The sequence below is a fragment of the Solanum verrucosum genome, unplaced genomic scaffold (assembly GCF_900185275.1).
Source record: "Solanum verrucosum unplaced genomic scaffold, falcon-dt-bn FXZP01000229.1, whole genome shotgun sequence".
In the NCBI taxonomy this organism is placed as follows: Eukaryota; Viridiplantae; Streptophyta; class Magnoliopsida; order Solanales; family Solanaceae; genus Solanum; species Solanum verrucosum.
Genome location: NW_026020011.1, coordinates 4,273,128 through 4,294,237, shown reverse-complemented (window position 1 = coordinate 4,294,237; position 21,110 = coordinate 4,273,128). Strand labels below are relative to the sequence as shown.

The following is a 21,110-nucleotide window of genomic DNA, read 5'->3' as shown; positions in this document are numbered from 1 at the left end:
TTGGTGGAGGTTTAAGATTAATACATTTGGAAGATGTATACATCTCCAATAACCAATGTATACTCTCTTTTTTTATATATCAAAGTCCAAATCAAATATCTAAAGTATTCAAATTTTGACTCCAACAAACTCTGTCAATCTATTCTCAAAAGCGTGTACACAGAAGACCCTTTATTCAGACTGTCTTATTTTCAAGCTTCTACAGCTTACTTTATCATTCTATTTTAAAAAACGTGTAGATAGAAGATCCTTTTTTTAGACTGTCTTATTTTCAGGCCTCTACGGCTGGCAGAGGAAGAAGAGAAGGAAAAGTACAAGTTTGCCCAAACTATGTCCATCCCTAATTAGAGGTTGGGCATATTTCACAATATTGACCTAAATCTTGTGTGACTTTATGAGCCACCAGCAGCCTTAACAACTTCCAACTTTGACTGTAATTATTAATTTCCACTATTGTTGGTGTATGTAATTAATGATTATGATTAGCAAATTTTATTAGAAATTACTATAGTTTGGTTTTTATATTACGAGTTGTAGCTACATTTTTACTATTTACGCTTTATAGCAAGGTTTGGTTGCTAGACAACTTTATTCAGTATATTTGTTGTTCGCGAAACGAATATAATTTGTGTCAACAATATTTGTTCATGCAACAAATACAATCAAGGTGAAATACAAAATAAATAGGAGTGTTGGTATATTAAAAAGGCAACAAAATGTTCAAATCATAGCCATATAATAGAATTTTCTTTTAAAAGAATAAATCAAATGAATGAAATAATCAAATAATCACTTTCCCAAAGTGTGTCCTATTGTTGTTGGAATAATTCAAGTGAAGGAAATTGTCTTAATTTCTTAGTTGGATGAGGACTTTCCACCTCATCCTCGCCCGAGGCAAAACCCGGCCAATTATCTGGTAACACCGGAATATTCAAGTCAAAGTTGTTGACCGACCCCACACCGTTCGACGATGATGATGATGACGTCACCTTCCCTTCATAATGGCGCCTTTTGTGACCACCCAAAGCTTGTCCAGTTGGAAAAGTCTTGTGACAAATGGAACACTCATGAGTCCTTCCACTAACCGCATTACCTGACGTGATGACTACAGATTGTTCGTAGACTTTATCTCTATTACTACGATGGCTAGCTTTGTGTCCTCCTAAAGCTTGATAGGATCCAAAAGACTTACCACAAACTGAACACTTGTAAGAATTCTTACTAGTAACATTGTTATTGTTATTGCTGCGTGCGAGCATGAGTAGACACAAAGCTAAGTATTCATCTTCGGAAATAATTGGTTGTTGTTCCTCCATGACGATGCTACGAGGTCGTTTCGATCTGATCTTGCTTTTTGTCCATGATTCAAGGTAATTTTGAGTAGTAGTATTAATTTGGAATTGAAATAGTGATGGTGGAGTTGTGGTGGTTGGAGAGTTCAAAGCTTCAAGTGCCATTACTAGTTGGTTTTTTCTTAGTGAATGAAGAAATTTGTGAGTGAAAAGAAGAGAAAGAGTTGGAATTATGTTTGTTGATTTTGAGTGAGGGAGATTTGTAATATATAAAGGGGAGAAATTAGATAAGGAAGTTGCAAGTCAAGGAGTAGGAAGGAGAGAGTGGAGCACATTTGACAAAGATATTAATTACTTGAGGGCCAAGTGGAACTTTGTTTAGTACTGAGGCGGCGGAGCTAGGTGGGGGATTATGGGTTCGGACGAATTCAGTAGCTTTTCTGTAGACTTTATATTTGTACTAGAAAATTAATTATATCTATATATATATATATTAATTTGTGAACTCCTAACAACATTGATTGACGGTTATTAATGAAATTTAGAACCCCCAAATTCTTAATCCTGACTTTGCCTCTGTATTATGACCCTCAACGAAGACGGCTAAAAAGGATGCAAGGTATTTACTCCTATTTGGTTTTATTCTTCCACTTTAGATAGGGATGACAATAGGGAGATATGGGGCGGGTCAGATGCAGGGCGGGTTCAAACATTTTTAAAGAGAGTGGAGTGATTGTATTAGTCAGTCACACAAATATAGTTGTATTTTAAATAATAAAGTTAAAATCGAAAATTTATTTTTAAATAGTAAAGTGAATGGAGAGAATATATATTAATTGGGACAGTTGCCTAATCTGCATGTAGACTATGGACTCTGTCAAAAGTCAAAACACATCTCTTCCTCAAGATATAAAATGATTGGTGGAGGTTTAAGATTCATTTGGAAGATGTATACATCTCCAATAACCAATGTATAATTTTTTTTTTATATCAAAGTCCAAATCAAATATCAAATTTTGACTCCAACAAACTCTGTCAATCTTTTCTCAAAAGCGTGTACACAGAAGATCCTTTATTCAGACTGTCTTATTTTCATGCTTCTACAGCTTACTTTGTCATTCTATTTTCAAAAACGTGTAGATAGAAGATTCTTTTTTCAGACTGTCTTATTTTCAGGCCTCTACGGCCGGCAGAGGAAGAAGAGAAGGAAAAGAGGAAGTACAAGTTTGCCCAAACTATGCCATCCCTAATTAGAGGTTGGGCATATTTCACAATATTGACCTAAATCTTGTGTGACTTTATGAGCCACCAGCAGCCTTAACAACTTCCAACTTTGATTGTAATTATTAATTCCCACTATTGTTGATGTATGTAATTAATGATTATGATTAGCAAATTTTATTAGAAATTACTATAGTTTGGTTTTTATATTACGAGTTGTAGCTACACTTTTACTATTTACGCTTTATAGCAAGGTTTGGTTGCTAGACGACTTTATTCAGTATATTTGTTCGCGAAACAAATATAATTTGTGTCAACAATATTTGTTCATGCAACAAATACAATCAAGGCGAAATACAAAATAAATAGGAGTGTTGGTATATTAAAAAGGCAACAAAATGTCCAAATCACAGCCATATAATAGAATTTTCTTTTAAAAGAATAAATCAAATGAATGAAATAATCAAATAATCACTTTCCCAAAATGTGTCCTATTGTTGTTGGAATAATTCAAGTGAAGGAAATTGTCTTAATTTCTTAGTTGGATGAGGACTTTCCACCTCATCCTCGCCCGAGGCAAAACCTGGCCAATTATCTGGTAACACCGGAATATTCAAGTCAAAGTTGTTGACCGACCCCACACCGCTCGACGATGATGATGACGTCACCTTCCCTTCATAGTGCCGCCTTTTGTGACCACCCAAAGCTTGTCCAGTTGGAAAAGTCTTGTGGCAAATGGTACACTCATGAGTCCTTCCACTAACCACATTACATGACGTGATGACTACAGATTGTTCGTAGACTTTATCTCTATTACTACGATGACTAGCTTTGTGTCCTCCTAAAGCTTGATAAGATCCAAAAGACTTACCACAAACTGAACACTTGTACAAATTCTTACTAGTAACATTGTTATTGTTATTGCTGCGTGCGAGCATGAGTAGACACAAAGCTAAGTATTCATCTTCAGTAATAATTGATTGTTGCTCTTCCATGACGATGCTACGCGATCGTTTCGATCTGATCTTGCCTTTAGTCCATGAATTCAAAGCTTCAAGTGCCATTACTATAGTTGTATTTTTCTTAGAGAATGAAGAATTTACTGTGAGTGAATAGAAGAAGGGATATTTGTAAGTGAATATATAGTTGGTGAGTGGGATATATAGAAGGAAGTTGCTAGACAAGTAGTAGGAAGGTAGTAATTATAATTATTAGGTAGTTGAATGAAATTGAAAAATGAGCAAGTTGAAGTAGTGAATATTTTATTAAATGCAAGTGGTATAGACTATAGTATATATTAGACTATGGAAAGCTAAACAAAATGTATATTGACTTATATTTTGTGTGACTTTTTCAGCCGCCAGCAGCCGCTTGCTTAACAACTTGTCAACTTGTCAAAAGGGTATGAAATGTTAAATTAGAATTTGTGGTTAACTCCCGTCTCAAAAACTAACTTAAAGAAAGGAGGATTATCAAAAACTTATAAAGAGTTCAATATTTGATACATTCATGAGACATTTCATTCATTACCTCTTAAGCTCAGACTCAAATATTTTTTATTTGGTGTTTCACTGTTTGATCTGGTGCGTACACATTCATGGATGGGGAATGTCTACCCTCCACAACTATCCGATTTCCTGGGGGCTAGGGATGGATATAAAATCGAAAATTTGAATTAAACAGAATCAAACTAATTCGATTCTTCAATTTTGGTTGTAATTTTCTTAAGCTTTGGTTTAGGATCTCGATACTTCAATGCATTGAAAAACCAGATTTTATTAACATATATATGAAACTTGTGGCCTAAAATAAGTGATAGATATTTGTGTGACTATAAATCATTTCATTAAAGATAAAATGAGCATTTTAAAGTTAAATTGTTACTAAATATAGAAATGTGTCATTTTTTGTGAGTCATATAATTTGATACAGAGTGGATACTATTTATTCTTTTTTAATGTTTTCAAAATTCAGTTTTATACGGGGTTTTTTCTTTAAAAAATCTAAAAACTAATGAGGTAATGAATCGTGTTGCATAGATGGGCCTAACAAAGTGGGCTAATATATATGGGCCGAAAGGCCTTATGATAATACAAGTCTAGATGGAAAATTTGCACAAATAGGATCTTTGAGTGCCACCATTTAAATTTTAGCCTCATTGAAAAAACAATGTCAAAATAATAAAGTATGTAACCTAATTGATTCATGAGAAATATTGCTATATTCAGCGCGATATTCCCATTTGATCACTTTAATTTTAACATGTAGGAGTCAACCTGCTCAAATTTAGCGTGATCTATCTATTTGACCACTCTAATTTTAACCAGTAGGGTTTGACTATACTCTATTTCATATGGTAACATAGGTAAAACGGGCCTTCTTCTAAGAACGAATGGAACCAAGTGAGTGGTTCAACCACATAGCTTCGAATTTCGAGAGAGAGTAGAATAAAAGAGTAAGAACTCTGTTTTATAGATTTTAAAAGTTTAAATAAGTGTGTGTAAATGTAAAGTGTTGTATTTTAATTTAGGGTGTTCTTTTTCTTTTTTTGGGGATATTTTTTAGTAGCAAATCAACCCTTAACAATTTCAGTATCAACTTTGATTTTAAAAGTACATATAGTGATCGATGATCTCTTTTATACATATAAAAAATATTTAGTAATAATAGATTTCTCTTTTAAGATCGTCGCAAAAGTATTTAACGGCAATTGAGTTATTAATATATTACGTTCAGAATCATTAAAGATTTTAGAAACATTTATATAAAGGGCTGGTAATTGATATGCTTTATATATGTCTACTATATGAAACATGAGAACTACTCATGATCAAGATTAAAAAATGTGTTTTTACATAGTTAGCATATGGGGGACATTAATGTCTTATATCACAATAATTAAAAACAAAATGACATTTGTTTATTGCTTCCAAATTCATAAATTAATTAGAGGTCAATTCCCATTCCATTATAAGCAATTGGTGCATACATCCACATATCATCTGAGCTCAGTAACTGCAGTAAAATGAAAATATTTAATTATTCATTCAATCAAATAATAAAGTAAAGAAAGTGAAAAAAGGGATATTTTTATTTTTATTACCTTAATTTGTATCTGCAAAAACTTCACATAATGGACCGCTTCTTCAAGCATTGTGCTTAAGTCAACCTGAATTATATCAATTAAAAAACTCAATTACAGAATTCTTGATTACATAAACAAATGTTATGTACATCATTTCAAGCTATACTGCTCAGACTCTCCAAAATTGTCATAGCATCTGTGTCAGATCTTTTTAAAAAAAATTATTTAAAAGGATCTGACATGCACTTATCAATATTTTTGAAGAGTCTGAGCAACATAGATTTTACTGATTAATGAAATAAACATTGGTTACCTTTGTGCCATTAGGGACAAGACCTTGCAAGATTCTCAATCTTTCATTGATTCTTTCTCTTCTTTTCTGCATTTTTTGTAAATGAAATTATTAATTTCAGGATTTGACTTATATACACGAACAACATAAAGAACTTTGCATTATCAGCGTAATTTAACATGTTATAGCAAATAACTTGTCTTATTTACATATTTCACTTTTTACGAACAGTTACATGTAGTTATCTTTCAGGTTACGCGTAATCGAATAAAATCTTATGTTCTTACCCTTGCATAAAGGCTTTGTGGATCTGTTGCAGCCCCTCTGCTTGCCCTTGTTTTGGTTTTTAAATTTGAATCATCCTCAGAGCTGCAACAGCTTGTGCTTTGTCCATTATTATTAGTCTCTTTGTCTCCAACTTCTTCATTGTTCATTTGAATGTTCTTTTGGTTCTTTTTGGCTTTTGGTTGGCTATTCTTCTTATTTTTTGGTCCCTGCATTGAGTAAATAATTAACCCCTATTACAAATTATCATCTCGAGCTATGTTGTTCGGATTCTCCAAAAATATTGCCACATTTGTCAGATTCTTCGAATATAACCTAAGAATCTGACATAGACGATATTTTTGAAAAGTTTGAACAGCAATCATTGAGTTCAAGATTCTAATAGAAAGATAATGAATGTCTGAGGTTGATTTCTCAGATGGTCACTTATTATTTCAGAAAGTCACCTTTTTCAACAAAAAAAAAGCGACTTTATGAGATAATAAATATTAATTGAGTAACTATCAAACTCGAATTTATGTTACTCACATGATCTCTTGACACCTTTGATTTCTTCTTAGGATTTTCAGACTCCTTGAATTTTTCCTCCTCTGTTATTGATTGAACTTCAACTTTATCAAACTTCCTCTTTAACAACATTTCATTATCCAATTGGCTAAAATTATTGCCAATATTTTCTTTCATAATATAATCATCATTAGACAATGAATTTTCAAGATTCTTGTTGCCCATCATGTAAAAATTAGTGGACTCAACATCATAATTATGTTGTAAATATTCATGACTTGTGTTGTTGTTGAGAAAAAATATATCACCACTTCCTCTACTATCAATACTATTTTCTTGAGAAAAATAATCTATGTTACTAGTACTATTTAAAGTATGAGAATTAGAAGAAGAAGAAAAAAAACTCCCTCCAATAATATTATCTTCACCATGTAATTGAAACATGAAATCTGATGAATTTTCATTAAAGAACATTTTGCTCAAAGATTGACAATATTCTTCATCAAAAAATGCTCCCATTTGCTCCATTATATGTTGAGTGATTTTTTTAATAAATATTATTCTCAAAAAGTGATAGGACAAAATAAGGTTTTTGAGGATGTATCTTACTTGGAATATGAGACAAAAGTTAGGAACTTATTTATACTAGTACTAGAAAGGGTTATAAGTTAAGGAAATAGAAGAATGTTTATTAAATAAATAATTGATACTCCTCTTTCCATTCAATTTGTTTGTCCTGTTTTAATTTTATAAGAAAATAAAAAAATTAAATCTCATAGTATGTCAAATATACTGAAATGTTATTTAATCTTGTGATCTGAAACGTATCATGTGAAGAGTTGAAAATAAAAAATACGTTCTTTATTAAATAGATTAAAGAGGAAAATAGGACAAATAAATTGAAACGGAGGAAATATTATTTGGATATTAAAATCTATAATTTCATAAGGAATCTTTATCACCAGGCAATGTACAACTAAGAAGTGGGACCAAGTTCATGCAACTAATAAAATAAAAATTGTGTCATTCTTCTAATTAGAGATTAATCATTAATGAAATCTTGGACTAATTAGAAGGATAACTGTCTTAATCTAATCATTGGGACAATATGACTTCTAATTTTTAAGTTTTAATCCACTGATTAATGAATTAAATTGTGTTGTTAAATATTATTAATGATAATTTATGAGTTTCGCAGAAAGAGAGAACAAGAAGAAGTAATAAGTTTTAAGAAAATAAAGAGAAACACTTCTCTACAAATTATATATTTCTTGTTGGCTTGTACTCATTTTCATCGCCCTAGATTTAAAGTGAAAACTTTAATATTTCGTTATTATAAAATGAGGGGACATCATAAAATTGTACAGGCTAGTTAAAGCGAGAGAGAAAGGTTTGTAATCTGGACTAAGTGAAGTGTATCAAGGATAATGAAAATAATGTATTATTGGAAAAATTTATTAGACGTAAAAGACATACATACTTCTACAATCTCTTTAATTGAAGAGGGGAACATGACTATTGTATTAGGGGGCTATGCTTGAAACAAGCAGGGTATTTCTTCGATTTATAAATACATTTGGTGTTTCTTCGGTTTATTTTCATAAACTTACTTAATTATTTGGTACGATAATAAATATTTATTAAAATCTACGATATAATAAAAGAAACCTAATATTTTTCGATACAATCAATTTAAGTGATTTTTTTAAAACCATTTAAATTTTAACACTTATGCTTACTTGTTAATCTTATAGTTGTCTTGTTTAATTTTATTTTATTTCTTTCGTAATGGAGTTCCCATTACCTATTAACAGAATAAATAGAAATATAATAAATTAATTAAGATACACTAGCTGGCCAAACATCCCCATACGTTATGAAAGTAAAAAAAAATTAAAAAAATTAAAGTAATTGAGAGAACGTGATGATATATAAAGAAGAAGAAAAATGGGAAATGTTAAAAAATATACAGCGTTTGAAAATATTTATAGTACATAGTTCAATAAATAATATTATACAATATTACATCTAAGAGAAAATTATTATATTTGATGTATTAATTTTGTATGAAAGATATTTATACACAATTATAAGATAAATCATGTATTTAAGTAGATTTTACACAATTTCATAGTGTTAAAAGTTAATCAAGTATATTTTATCCCTATCTTTTTCAAATTACAAACCTTAAATTTGATGGAATCCGGATACATTCCAAAACATTCCGATACATCGGGTCTCGATTTCGGACACATCCATCAACGTCCTGATATATCGCGTTTTGATTTCGGATACATCACATTATGATATATCGTGTATGTCTTGATACATCGCGTAAAGTGATGCATCCAATTGATACATCGCGTAAAGTGATGCATCCAATTGATACATCGCGTAAAGTGATGCATCCAATTGATACATCGCGTAAAGTGATGTATTCAACTGATATATTGCGTAAAATAATGTCCCAATACATCGCGTAATTGAGTGGGTGGATGTGTGTTGGGGGGGGGGGGGGGGGGGGAGGGGATGAATTCAGTTGGAGGTAAGGACAGTTGATCATGGAAGACAAGTACTAATTTCTTCAAAACTACTAACTAAATCCGACATAGTAAGTCCAACGTTCGATTCTTGTTCCTTTTTGTCTCAATACCTAACCATTGTTCTTTGTTGTACTAATAATTAAAAAAATAATTTTAACATATCCCCATGTAACCTTGTTTTTGTTGTAATATTAAAGTGTTTTATATGACGGTGAAATCAGAATTTCTACTAAGGAGAATCGAGATATAAACAATTGAACATATAAAGTGAAAGACAATAAACACTATAGAACGGTTGTAATGTGAAATGTGCACATAAGACTAGACAAAATTATAAAAGATCACACGTAACATAATGTGAAAGTAACATATATACATAAATTATTTCAAATGAAAGAATGTAGCGTGAGATAGTTTGATTATGTCCTGCATAGACCTCGTGATTTTTTATCTCTCAGAGTCTCAGTATAAAATTATTTGAGGTAAAATTGTTAAAAAAATGACTCAAATTATTTTGTAAATCTACTACAATCTTTCAAAATTAATACACATATCACAGACAATAACTAATCACATTATAAAAATAATTTTTACCTCATAATCTAATCACCTAGTTGTTGTTTTTTTGCCTATTCATATCTATCATCAAAGATGTCTCGAACTTATTCGCATCAAATAATATATCAAATCAAATAATTAAATCGTAAAATTTATATATTAATGATCAATTGATAGATAAAAAGTTTATAAAGATGATAGCTGACACATGTCTTTTATTAATTAAATTTAGTGTACACATAATACAATGATTGGGTATAATTTTTTTCTATTACATTACCTTATCACCCTTCCATCACCATTTCACACCTTTAATTAAAAAAGAAAATACAGTACATTTTTATTTTGTTTCATTTTATCAAATAAACCTTCTCTTTCAATGTACTTTGAAGGTCACACCAACCTTTGCACGATCTCAAGAGAGAACAAAAAAATAGTTAAAACAAAATTATAAACCTTTTTTTAAAAATAAAAAAAAACCACAAATGGTTGGAATAAAATCTAATTTTTTTAGAAAAATATAGAGATTTGAACAACTCCAAAAGATCAGATTTTGATCTCTTGGGAATGTATTTCCAATTGGCTATTTTTGGCCGGCTTTGCACGACTTATTTTTTTATTAAAATAATTTTTCCTTTTTTTTAAAATAAAAATTAAAGCACATATTTTTGCCAACTTTTGAGCATATACAAGAGTGAAAGATGGCCATATATTTATATTTTTGCCAACTTTTAAGCATGAACAAGAGTTATATATATAATAATAAAAAAATTATCTAGTATAACTTTTTATCGATGGAGTTCAGATGAGTATCCTCCCGCTTCTTTTATATTTTCCCCGGATCATAGACACAAATCCACCAACATACAAGTTTAATTGTAAGTTGTCACAATGGATAATACTACGTATACTTACATAAAATTCTATATACGCCACTGAAAGATAGAGTAAAATTTTGTTTTATCAAACTTCAAATATTGATTGAGTGGAAAAAAATAACTGTCTTTTACTATAGAGCCAATAATTTCATTAGTCAATTTTATTTTGTTAAAAATTATCAATAATTTCATCTGAAGCCAATAATCCTAACACTTGTCTTTTACTATTGAGCCACGTTTCTGTTTAATATATGATATTTCCCCTCTCCTATGCATGCATTACCTAAGTCATTACAAAAGATGATACTCCTATCTTCGTTTCAATTTATTTATCCTATTTCTTATTTGATATGAAACTTTTTTTTAAAAATCTTTTTTTAAAAAATATTTTGGATTCGATTTTGTTGCTCTAACCATTATCAAATTAATACATATTTCATTTAATATTTCAGGTGCTTATGTTGTGTATAATATTAATCTTGTAGCATATCAATTTTAACGAGTCTTTCAAACTAGTTCTATTAGTGATCGACTCTATAGTTTGGTTTTTATATGAAACTTCTAATACATCCACTTGTCCCAAGAATCTTGGATATGTAACTGCTCAAGATATCATCTAGTTTAACGGAACCAACTGATTTTTATATTGGATTACGAATAGAAAGAAATGGTAGATATTTTATAAAAATGTCACATATCTTTTAAAATGGAAATCTTAAACTAAAGATATGTTAAATATACGCAAATGCTTTTTAGTTTTGTGATCTTAGATATGTAATGTGGACAGCTAAAAGGTGAGACTTGTCCAAAAAAAAGAATATTTTTTAAACGAACTAAAAAAGAACATAGAACAAAAAAAATTGAAACGGAGAAAATATATTTACATAATAACATCTTGTAAAATTCAACTGGGATTAGAAAATGAATATATTTATTTCTTTTCAATATTTTATTTTTTCAAAGAGTTATTATGTACACAAAGGAATTTCAAAGTAGATCCAATTAGACATGGTAAACAATGAATATCTTCAAACATATTATTGAACCATTCATCGCCTAACTTCCAAATTAAATAAGATATTATTAACTTAAAAGAATTTTTCCTATATATTTTTCCCATCCTTAAGATTGTTATTAACTGGTAAGAATAAAATCAAATACTTTCAAACTTTGCTGCACAAATATTATCAGTTATAAAAAGAAAAATAGATTTTTTAGATGGTGGTCCCTTTTTAAGGATAGTAAATTATTTAGTAAATGATTCTCTTTTTTATTTTTCTTTCAATTTATGACCTTTTAGATTACCGTTAAAAGATTCTTCTTGATCAAATTAAAAAAATTTATAAAAAAATGTTAAATCACGATATAAATTCTGAAGACATCAAATAACAATCTAATATAGTATATTATTAGTCCCAACTCCCAAAGAGCTATATTTACAAGAATTTTTGAAAATATGGACTAAATTTTAGTTAAATACATATTTCAGAATTTATTATCTCTAACTTATTAAAAATCGCACGTCTAAATTAAAAATCCATTATATAAAAAATAAAAAGGATGGCCATGGGAAATTAAGAGAGCCATTTTCTTGAACCTAAGTTAATAATAAATGTTTTTTAAAAAAAATCTTTGTTCGAACAAATAATACGACTAACTCAATCATTAATTCTAGTAAATTAATTAGCGAGGTGTCGTTCTTTAAATGGTTTGTTTTTTTATTTATGGGAATTAATTAAATTCTTAATCATATTATTTTTTAAAAAAATTGAGCTTAATTAATTTTAATATATCTACTCGTGTCCATACAAAGGCCAAAAGAGTTTTTCTTTATTAAATTCCTCATGGCTCTTCTAATTTGTAAGAGATGGATATAATAATTCGTCCATTATTAGCATAAAAAATAATAATTTGAACAACTCTTAATCACACTTACATGAGCTGAAAAGATATGATTATTCATTAATTTAAGTTTATCTCATCATATTATATCTTAGACCATAATTATAGATCTTTAACGTCATAATTCTTTTCAATATTTTAATATAACAATCTTAATTATATTTGCTGTTATCAATAAATTATGCAATTATTATTAGGAAAAACTATATTTCAAGAACCAGACAACACCTAACAAATGAAAAAATTGGGATAAATTATTATTTTTATGGTTTAAGGGATTAAATAAAAAAAGTTGGTAATAGGAATATTATTTTATTAGTTCAACGTCGGTCATGGATTGAATAAATTATCATTAAAGTATTTAGAGTTGTGCTGTATTTAGAAGTCAAATCTTAAAAAGTTTAAGATGAGAGTTGTTAATATCAAAACATGTATAATATATTATATTTATAATCTATCCTTATATTATATTCCATAGTTTTGTCTCTTATAATTCTGTTTATTGCTTTAAAATTTATTAATTGTTTGAAAATACACCTACTAGAAACATAAGTTTTTCCCATCGCAAATCAATGACGAACTGATTTGATAGAATATAATTTTTGTTCTCACTTATTTTGCACAGAACGAGCTCAATAGAAAAATATATGGTAAGAAACATATTTTCACTGAAATAGTCAAGACTTTCTAATTTATTCTTGTGAGAATATTAGTACTATTTTTTTGTTTTCTCACCGATTCAATAGAAATATCTATAAGAATAGCCGTTGACCATTTTTTTTCAATGGTAACTTCAATTGGAAAATAGTAATTTTTTTTAGTAGTGAGCTCTGTAGGTTCTGAAAAGCTGAGACAGATTCAAAATTTAAAATTTATAGATTCATCAAACTAAAACATAAACTTTATTATAAGTGTTCAAGGAAAATCGACTCTTACTTGAAGGGGGCAACAAAACTTAAATAAGTTTCATTTTCTCTGTCACTAAATCAAGAATTTACTTTGTTAGGTTTCCAACAATAGTTTTTATATATTTAATAAATTTCTTAATATAATATAGATTGAGTATATACAAAAGTTACTGAATTTTCGATAACGTGGACCTGATACACTAAATCCGTCCCAACTTGAAGTTGAAGGATCATGGTATATATGTGTAGTTTAATTAATAACGACTAAAATGGGTACACAAAATTCTATTAATGGATTAAGACAGTTTAAAGTTTAAACTATAAAGTTTGACTTAATAAATCACACGGTGAAAGAATTAATTATTAGACAGTACGCGTATTCCTTTTATCTCTCCAACTACTAATATAAGTAACTTAAAAATTAAGTTATATATATGATAATATAATATCTTTTATATATTATAAAAGTTAATTACTGTGCATATAATATAGTATTATAAAACTCAATTATTAATAATTGAAGTCGTTATTCTAAAATTCATTAAAATTCACAAAGTTGAAATCTTAATTCTACTTTTTGATTGTTAAGGATACTTTGGCCCACAATCTTTTACTTAAATTAGAAGCAAGTGCAAAAACTAAGAGCAAACAACACAAATTCCTTTACGTGTTTTTCGTGTGTTTTCAAAATTACTATTTGTGACAGATTTCGATTCCTAACTACATATATCTAACATGTCCAAATACATGTATCTCAGATACATGGGATCAAAGTTAATTGTAACTTATTCTAGATACATTGTATCCAAGCGTAATTTACATATATATGAGATACACTAACTCTCTCACACGCCTCTCTTATCTACTCGTATCTCGATCGCCTCTCTCCTTCCGACCCATTTATTACATATGTTAGCCCACTTTGTTGATGAAGCTCTCAAATGGATGAAGGTTCGGAATGTTTGTCCTTGGAGGCCATTTCATGCAATGTTCATTACCTCACAAGTTTTTAGATTAATTTTTTTAAAAAAATATTTTTTATAAAATACTTTAAACAAATATTAAGTATAAAATACTTTATGCAATTCTTTTTCATTTCACTTGCCTCTCTATACTCGTTCTAAATAGATTTCTAAATAATTTTTTCTTTTTACTTGTCCATTTTGACAAATTAAGAGAAATATATCTTTTGCTTTCAATACTACTCTTATCATTAAATAACTACATAAAATATTAGTAGTCAGATTTAGATTTCTAAAACATAATTAACAAGATTAGTCTAGTAAAATAAATTCCTAATTTAATTATTTTTTAAGAAGAGTGTCAAGTCAACATGAACCAAATTAAATGAAACAGAGGGAGTAATTGAGTAAACACTTAAGCATTCAATATTTACATTAAATCAGTGATATAAAACATGACATGTATCTTTATTACCTAATAACTATGATTAGTTAATGTATAATTTCACTTAATGCATTGCTTATTTACTGAGAAAACATAAGAGAAGTATTCCACATTTTACAAGCAATTAGGAAATTAATTAATAGCACCCTTTCCTAGAACTATTAGCTAGGAGTTAAATGTTTCATTAGGGTAACAAATTTTAATTTTTTAGGAGAGTCTGACCTTCTAGTACACATCTTATTTTACCACAATCTCTAAAATTCTCTACCATTTAAAAAAAAAATCAAAAATCTCCTCTCGCTGGTACATCCCTATCCCCTCTCAGATAAATCCCTATTACCTCTCGGATATATCCCTACCTATACAGTGTACATAAAAATATTTCAAAGAAAGATAGGATTATAGGAAGAAGAAAAACACACAAAAAAAAAAAAGATAGTTGAAGATATATACTGAATCATATGCTATCATGAAATAAATTGTATTGCAAAAAATTTGCTAGAACAAATGTTACAACCAACTACTATTCTGTATTTTTACCATCTCTTTATACAAATGTGCCACCAAAAATTATTCATGATATGGGAACGATAACGAATGTCCTAATATATTTCAGCTGGTGAAGCGCGTAATTCTGGCGCGACTAATACTTCCTTAGATGTCATTTCCAGCAGTGTAGTAACCCACATTCTTATCCTGTGAAGTACAACCGCACAATACATTCAGTTAAAGGGCTCGGAAAAGATATCGTTTCACATCTAAATTCTTTCTACAGCTACGAACCATGGGCTCGGGAAATATTGAACTCACAAAAACTTATTTACTAGCTCCGAGACATTGCCAAAGCATGAGTCTATGCATAAATTAACCAAGAGTGAACAGAGTAAAAGGTTTACTACATGCCTGGGATAACATCCTTTGCTTGTTTCGAAATTGAGTCCTGGCCTTGTTAGCGACCGAGTTTGGTGATTTGTACATCCTCTGAAAAAGGAGCATTATCAGAATACATAAATGTTCAGTTAAATCAAACATTAGAGATTCAATAAACAAGGAGGTCGCTTTTTTATTTTGGAGACCTGACATAAATGCAGACGGAAGAAATAAATTTATATATCAATAAAATGTAACAAAGAGGAAGGTCAACTGAGATATTTTCCGCAAATATTCATAAAATTACCTTTTCAGTTCCGGATATACGATGCTCAATACCAGAAAGCATTTTTTTCTTCGGTGTGAAACCAAAGACGGTTTGAAGGAACTCATTTTCCTGCACAACAGAAACGATATAGGTAAGAACGACTAAATAGGTAATATAAACACCAACAGTCCAAAACTCAAGTTACGGGTAAAGAAAGTATACCTGCATGTGTTTTACAAAACCTCCTCCAAGAAAGTGCTTTAGGAAATTTAACTGTTCAATAAATTACACATAGTTTCAGCAAATATATAGCCAGTAACATGCTATTAACAAGACAGAAAGGGATGAGAATTACCTGTATCAGTTGACTCCAAGTAGTTGTGGTAAGCGAGTCTCCGCCAATCTTCATTGAGCTCTCTGGAGTATACCCTTCCTGATACCGATAGTAAGAATATTACCAGAGGCAACATCTAATACCATGACAGCAAAAACTTGACAATGGGGTACTACCTCAAGAAATTCCAAGATATCTCGAAATGTATTTCTTTGACTGTTTAGGTCCTTCTTGGCAGACCCTTTGCCTCCAGCCTCTACGGAGAGACTTCTCACCTGATTCAGGACCTTCGCCCTTAATCCCTGGATATGTAAAATATCCTTAGATTTGTTTGCTTCGTCTGTGGATCTGTCACTAGATCCTTTATCTTCAACAGAGAACTTTTCAAGACTCCCGACTTCAAAAATTAAAGCAAGTGCTTCACCAGCTGCAATGCGGACAGCTCTATCATCCTTGTCCAGTAGAGTTGAAAAGTAGGAAATTGACCTGCAACATAGGTAGAGGCATACTTCAATTATCTCTCTCTCTCTCACACACACACCAAAATACAATCTTGCATCCCTCTCTAATCTTCATTTATATATAGGCAGGAAGTTACAAAGTACTACTTTTTTTTTATTACCAAGTTACAAGTATTACTTTTCTCTCTTCTTTCTTCTTTTCCTTTATTAGTTTTTTTGTCTTTTCGTTTAGGGGTAGATCTGGAATTCAGGTACATACCCTTGCCAGCTTTTCGGGTTTAGTGCCAATCCACCAACAGTAGTAAGTAGGAAAGACCAAGCAGATACCATTGCTGCTATCATTGCTGGTGAAGGTTTAGCAGTAGCCACCTATCAATGAAACAAATGCAGATGTCAATGACATAACATACTGAGAATCATGTAAGCGAAACAACAAAATGGTTAGATAGGGACAAGGTTTGAGTTTCTAGTATTCACAGATTGGGATAAAGGATCGGCATTAACACCACAATATGACATCCATATAATAGCAACAAAACCAAGCTTCTAAAGCAGTGTTCAACTGAAAATAAACATATAAAAATGAGTAACATACATTAGGGCCAATTTTTGGATGAATGACTTGCCACATCAATTGCATGGACTTCTCTGTTTCCTCTGGTTCTTCACCTCCAACAAAAGTGATAATGGCCAAACACTCCAGTAGCTGCAACCACCCAACAAATATAGTCAGTATTCAAGCTCAACAAAGTAAATGCAAATACTAAAAGAAGCATCCACCATCTACAAACACACCGAAGATATCTTAGATGCGTCAGAACGAGATTTAAGAGCCTCTGTAATAGGAGACACTGATTCTTCCAACATTTCATGTGCTTTGTCCCCCGGGCCAGCAGTTAAAGCCAGAAGTCCTAATGACAGGAAATTTCACAGGACAAATTTAGGCATCAACTTGAAGGATCACTATCTGAACTCCAAAGCTCATCAATATGCAGAGATGGAAGCTTACTGACCAAGAACATGAGATGCTAAAGTTATCTCCTTAGAAGTGCCCCTCTTAATGGAATTCAAACATTGTTGCAACAAAGTGGCAAACCTGCAAGATAGAACATAATTGTGAGCACACACAAAGAAGTTACAATTACAGGCAATCTCACTAACCAAATTGGCCCTCTAGCACCCCCACTCCCCTCCCACGAACATCCCCCACATTTCATATTAGCATAAGTTCTATGGAATCACTTTAAAATTTTGAACCAACACATATCCTTGATATTATGCTTGTGTTAGAAAGAGTGGCAGTCAAAATCTTCATTTATGAAATTAACTAATATTGTAGTACCCCTAGAAACAAAATTCTACATGCACATTCTATACAATGATCACATATGGACATAAATATTTGGGCCATTCAGTTCTAGCTGGAACGTCTGCATGGCATTTGGTAGATACTAATAATATGGTAGAATAGTTTTTTATGGATCTTTAATGGCTACTAGCCAGATTACCCTCCAACTTTAACCATCTCAAAATCAAGTTTTTTGAAAGAGAGATATAACTAACACAAGCAAGGTAATTCCAAAAGGCAAGCACTTCATCCATAACGAACTTCAAAAAAAAAATTCAAAGAAATAAAAGCCAGACAACTGACAGATAAGCATAACACAACTTCAAAACAATTCCAAAGAATTCCCTTACTTCTTTTCAACAAACTCGTGTTGTATGTCGCTATTGAAGGTTTCTATAATAGACGCAAGGGCCTTCTCTCTTGTTGATCCCCTACATAGCCAACAAACGAGAAAAAATATCAGTCACATTCTTTGTCAAAAGCAAATCACAGTGCCATATCCAAGGCTATCTATCAACTGGAGCTACTAAGCAAAATAAACACCATTATTGTGTTTTGCTTTGTAGTCCAGTCTGCTTTAGGAAAGTTCTTTTCCAAAATTCAAAACTATGAACATGTGGATTAATAAGCAGAAAAAAAACAAAAAATTTAAGAAAACAGTGGACTTGTGAATGCAAAAGATTCTATTGACAAGGGAATCTTAATGATTCACCGGGCAGGATGGTGAAAAGAAATCTTGGTGATCCTCACAATCTAATGATTGGGAATTTGCTTAAAAATTGTCCGCCCTAACTCACCCTAAGTATTTGCTTCAACAGGAATCAATTTAATTTGTTTTACCTACCTATGTTTTTCCTTAAAATAAAAGATTATTTACCCTTTAGTACTTCCATATCAATCTATCTCAAAATTTATTTTTAATCTTATGCATCTTACTTAGGAATATAGTTATAATTTTACCTAATGTAGTCAAAATTAACAAAATGTAACTTTGAATTGATTCTTCCATTTTCCCACTTATTTGAAGGTTTTTTTTTAGAAGACAACAGACTTATTTGAAGGTATTTGAGTGTGTATGGAACTTAATATGTTAAGTTAGCCTCTACATTATATAGACACAAGAACAAACTATTAAACAATGATTGAAAAGTAAATTTGATAAATAAAACAGCCAAAATTTACACAGTTACATTAATTCAAAATATTTAAAAATTGGGAAAATTATGTAAAAATACCAGACCGTTTCAAACATTTCTATTTTGTTTCAATGTGTCAAACAAAGGCAACTTAAGAATTTAAGTTTTATGGGTTCAATTTTTAAGTTTCTTAGCATTGAACTGATTATATATATATAAGTTATGCGTTCATATCTACTATTTATTACAATTTTGGTTGATTTTTACACATAAATTTGTTCCACGCCAAAAGTACTGGCTTCACAATGCTACATCCGCCTCTGTTGTCAAGCACTTCCAGAAGTCACAAAATGACAAAAGAAAAAAATAAAGTATTAGGTATATTGGAAGGAAAGAGCACATATTTTCCTAAACACTCAATCCAAACTCCCAAGCCATCTCCCAAATTATTTTCTCGAAGAATTCGTTACCCAAAAGTACAAATCCAATTCCAATTCCATTTCATTTGGTACTCAATAGGCAACATAGAAGTTTAGACTGATTCATATTATGTAACGCAACGCATTGAAATATAATTGAACCTTTTTTCATAGAGCGCATCGACACATTGATCAAGCAAAGTTTCCTTATCAACTTGAACATCCTCTGCACCTGAAACAATCATCTCTGATCGAGAAGTTGACGATGAACTCACGCTATCCGTGTCATCATTATCCAACATTACAACATTCTTTCGCTGCGAATTCTCTACAACAAAAAAAATAAAAAATCTCAATTCACAATCCCATATCCCAATTAAACCCAACATCCATAAACAAACAAAAAAAATTAGGTTTTTAAACTCTTACAAAACTCAAATTCAAATCAAACAACCAAAAATCAATTTTACCCAAATTCCAAGTATTAGTTCATTAATTAAACTCTCAAATACAACCAATAAGCAAAATAATATTTCTATAACAAACCCAATTCCATTAATTCGATATCTCGGGAATCTTAGTAGCTCAGTTAATTGACTACCTCAACTCCCATATCATAGGTGAGGGTTTGATTCCCCACCCAAATTTCAGCTAATTTAGAACATGAATTCATCAAATAATTCCTAAAAAACTAAACTTTAAATGTTCAAAAAATTACCTAAAAACTCCAATAAATTTTTCGCTAATCTGTAAGTCAAAATATACCAAAAAAAATGTCTATAAACCGATAAACAAAAAAAGGCAGAACTTACTTCTTCCCATGGCGACGGCTTCAGGTAACAAAGGGTTAGAAGCAAAAACAGGGTTGACTAAAAGTCAAACGATGAGAATCAAAGGGGAGAAATAGATTTGAAAAAACACAGAAACTTCTATACTTGTTTGAATGGAGGACCAATGTATCCATAAAGAAAACTTTAGGGACTGAAAATTGAAGTTTCTGAGATTGTTTACAGAGCAGTTGAAGAAGAGGAGGAGAGTCAAACAAGAAAGCTTTGGTATTTATATGTGAAGACTGAAGAATTCTGCTGTAAAATTTTCATTTTAGGAAAAAAAGAGAGGAATTTGGTATTTTTGGTATATTGCTTTGGAATATTCGAGAATTGTGTGGAAGGGGTAGGAGTTGTTGTGGTGGAGGGTGATGATGTGGAGTGATCGTCACCGTTAATTTTATTTAGACACTCGAATTAAAATTTATTCCATTTTGAGAAAAATAAGACTTGATAAAGTGTTTCTACTAAATAATGTTTGCTCCAATTTTGGAAAAGCTTTCACACATGCTTCGAGCAAGGGCAGAGCCAGCATATTGTTAGGGGTTCATCTGAACCCTCTTCGACGA

The 21,110-nt window shown here is 30.7% G+C and overlaps 5 protein-coding genes across 5 annotated transcripts in view; 1 reads left to right on the top strand and 4 right to left on the bottom strand.

Moving 5' to 3' along the window:
• The window catches only part of LOC125819887 (probable rhamnogalacturonate lyase B), a 425,441-nt gene that overhangs the window by 37,831 nt on the left and 366,500 nt on the right, over nt 1-21,110 (top strand). The gene's annotated exons all lie outside the window — the stretch shown is intronic.
• On the bottom strand, nt 702-1,513 carry LOC125819918 (zinc finger protein ZAT10-like). The gene has a single exon (XM_049499323.1). The coding sequence runs from the start codon at nt 1,455-1,457 to the stop codon at nt 810-812; it is 648 nt and encodes a 215-aa protein (XP_049355280.1). The 5' UTR covers nt 1,458-1,513; the 3' UTR covers nt 702-809.
• On the bottom strand, nt 3,005-3,589 carry LOC125819921 (zinc finger protein ZAT10-like). Its single transcript, XM_049499326.1, has one exon. It carries the CDS (start codon nt 3,575-3,577, stop codon nt 3,005-3,007), a length of 573 nt encoding a protein of 190 aa, XP_049355283.1. The 5' UTR covers nt 3,578-3,589.
• On the bottom strand, nt 5,460-7,210 carry LOC125819914 (transcription factor RSL2-like). The gene is made up of 5 exons (XM_049499319.1): nt 6,704-7,210; nt 6,178-6,384; nt 5,912-5,977; nt 5,617-5,682; nt 5,460-5,528 (listed from the first exon to the last, which is right to left on the bottom strand). The coding sequence occupies exons 1-5, from the start codon at nt 7,208-7,210 to the stop codon at nt 5,460-5,462; spliced, it is 915 nt and encodes a 304-aa protein (XP_049355276.1).
• On the bottom strand, nt 15,302-20,812 carry LOC125819897 (uncharacterized). The gene is made up of 13 exons (XM_049499303.1): nt 20,527-20,812; nt 19,877-20,042; nt 18,510-18,590; nt 17,825-17,907; nt 17,607-17,722; nt 17,407-17,517; nt 17,071-17,180; nt 16,527-16,836; nt 16,372-16,449; nt 16,239-16,289; nt 16,056-16,145; nt 15,782-15,859; nt 15,302-15,574 (listed from the first exon to the last, which is right to left on the bottom strand). Exons 1-13 carry the CDS (start codon nt 20,534-20,536, stop codon nt 15,533-15,535), a joined length of 1,326 nt encoding a protein of 441 aa, XP_049355260.1. The 5' UTR covers nt 20,537-20,812; the 3' UTR covers nt 15,302-15,532.

Bases quoted from the DNA above. Each gene is read 5' to 3' on its own strand.
- LOC125819918 (XM_049499323.1), bottom strand. From the start codon at position 1,457: ATGGCACTTGAAGCTTTGAACTCTCCAACCACCACAACTCCACCATCA.
- LOC125819921 (XM_049499326.1), bottom strand. From the start codon at position 3,577: ATGGCACTTGAAGCTTTGAATTCATGGACTAAAGGCAAGATCAGATCG.
- LOC125819914 (XM_049499319.1), bottom strand. From the start codon at position 7,210: ATGGAGCAAATGGGAGCATTTTTTGATGAAGAATATTGTCAATCTTTG. The intron at 6,385-6,703 runs GTGAGTAACATA...TACTCAATGCAG, and splicing joins CAAAGGTGTCAAGAGATCAT to GGACCAAAAAATAAGAAGAA. The intron at 5,683-5,911 runs GTAACCAATGTT...GATATAATTCAG, and splicing joins TTGTCCCTAATGGCACAAAG to GTTGACTTAAGCACAATGCT.
- LOC125819897 (XM_049499303.1), bottom strand. The intron at 17,908-18,509 runs GTAAGGGAATTC...TCTATCTTGCAG, and splicing joins CACGAGTTTGTTGAAAAGAA to GTTTGCCACTTTGTTGCAAC. The intron at 17,723-17,824 runs GTCAGTAAGCTT...TCCTGTCATTAG, and splicing joins TTTAGCATCTCATGTTCTTG to GACTTCTGGCTTTAACTGCT.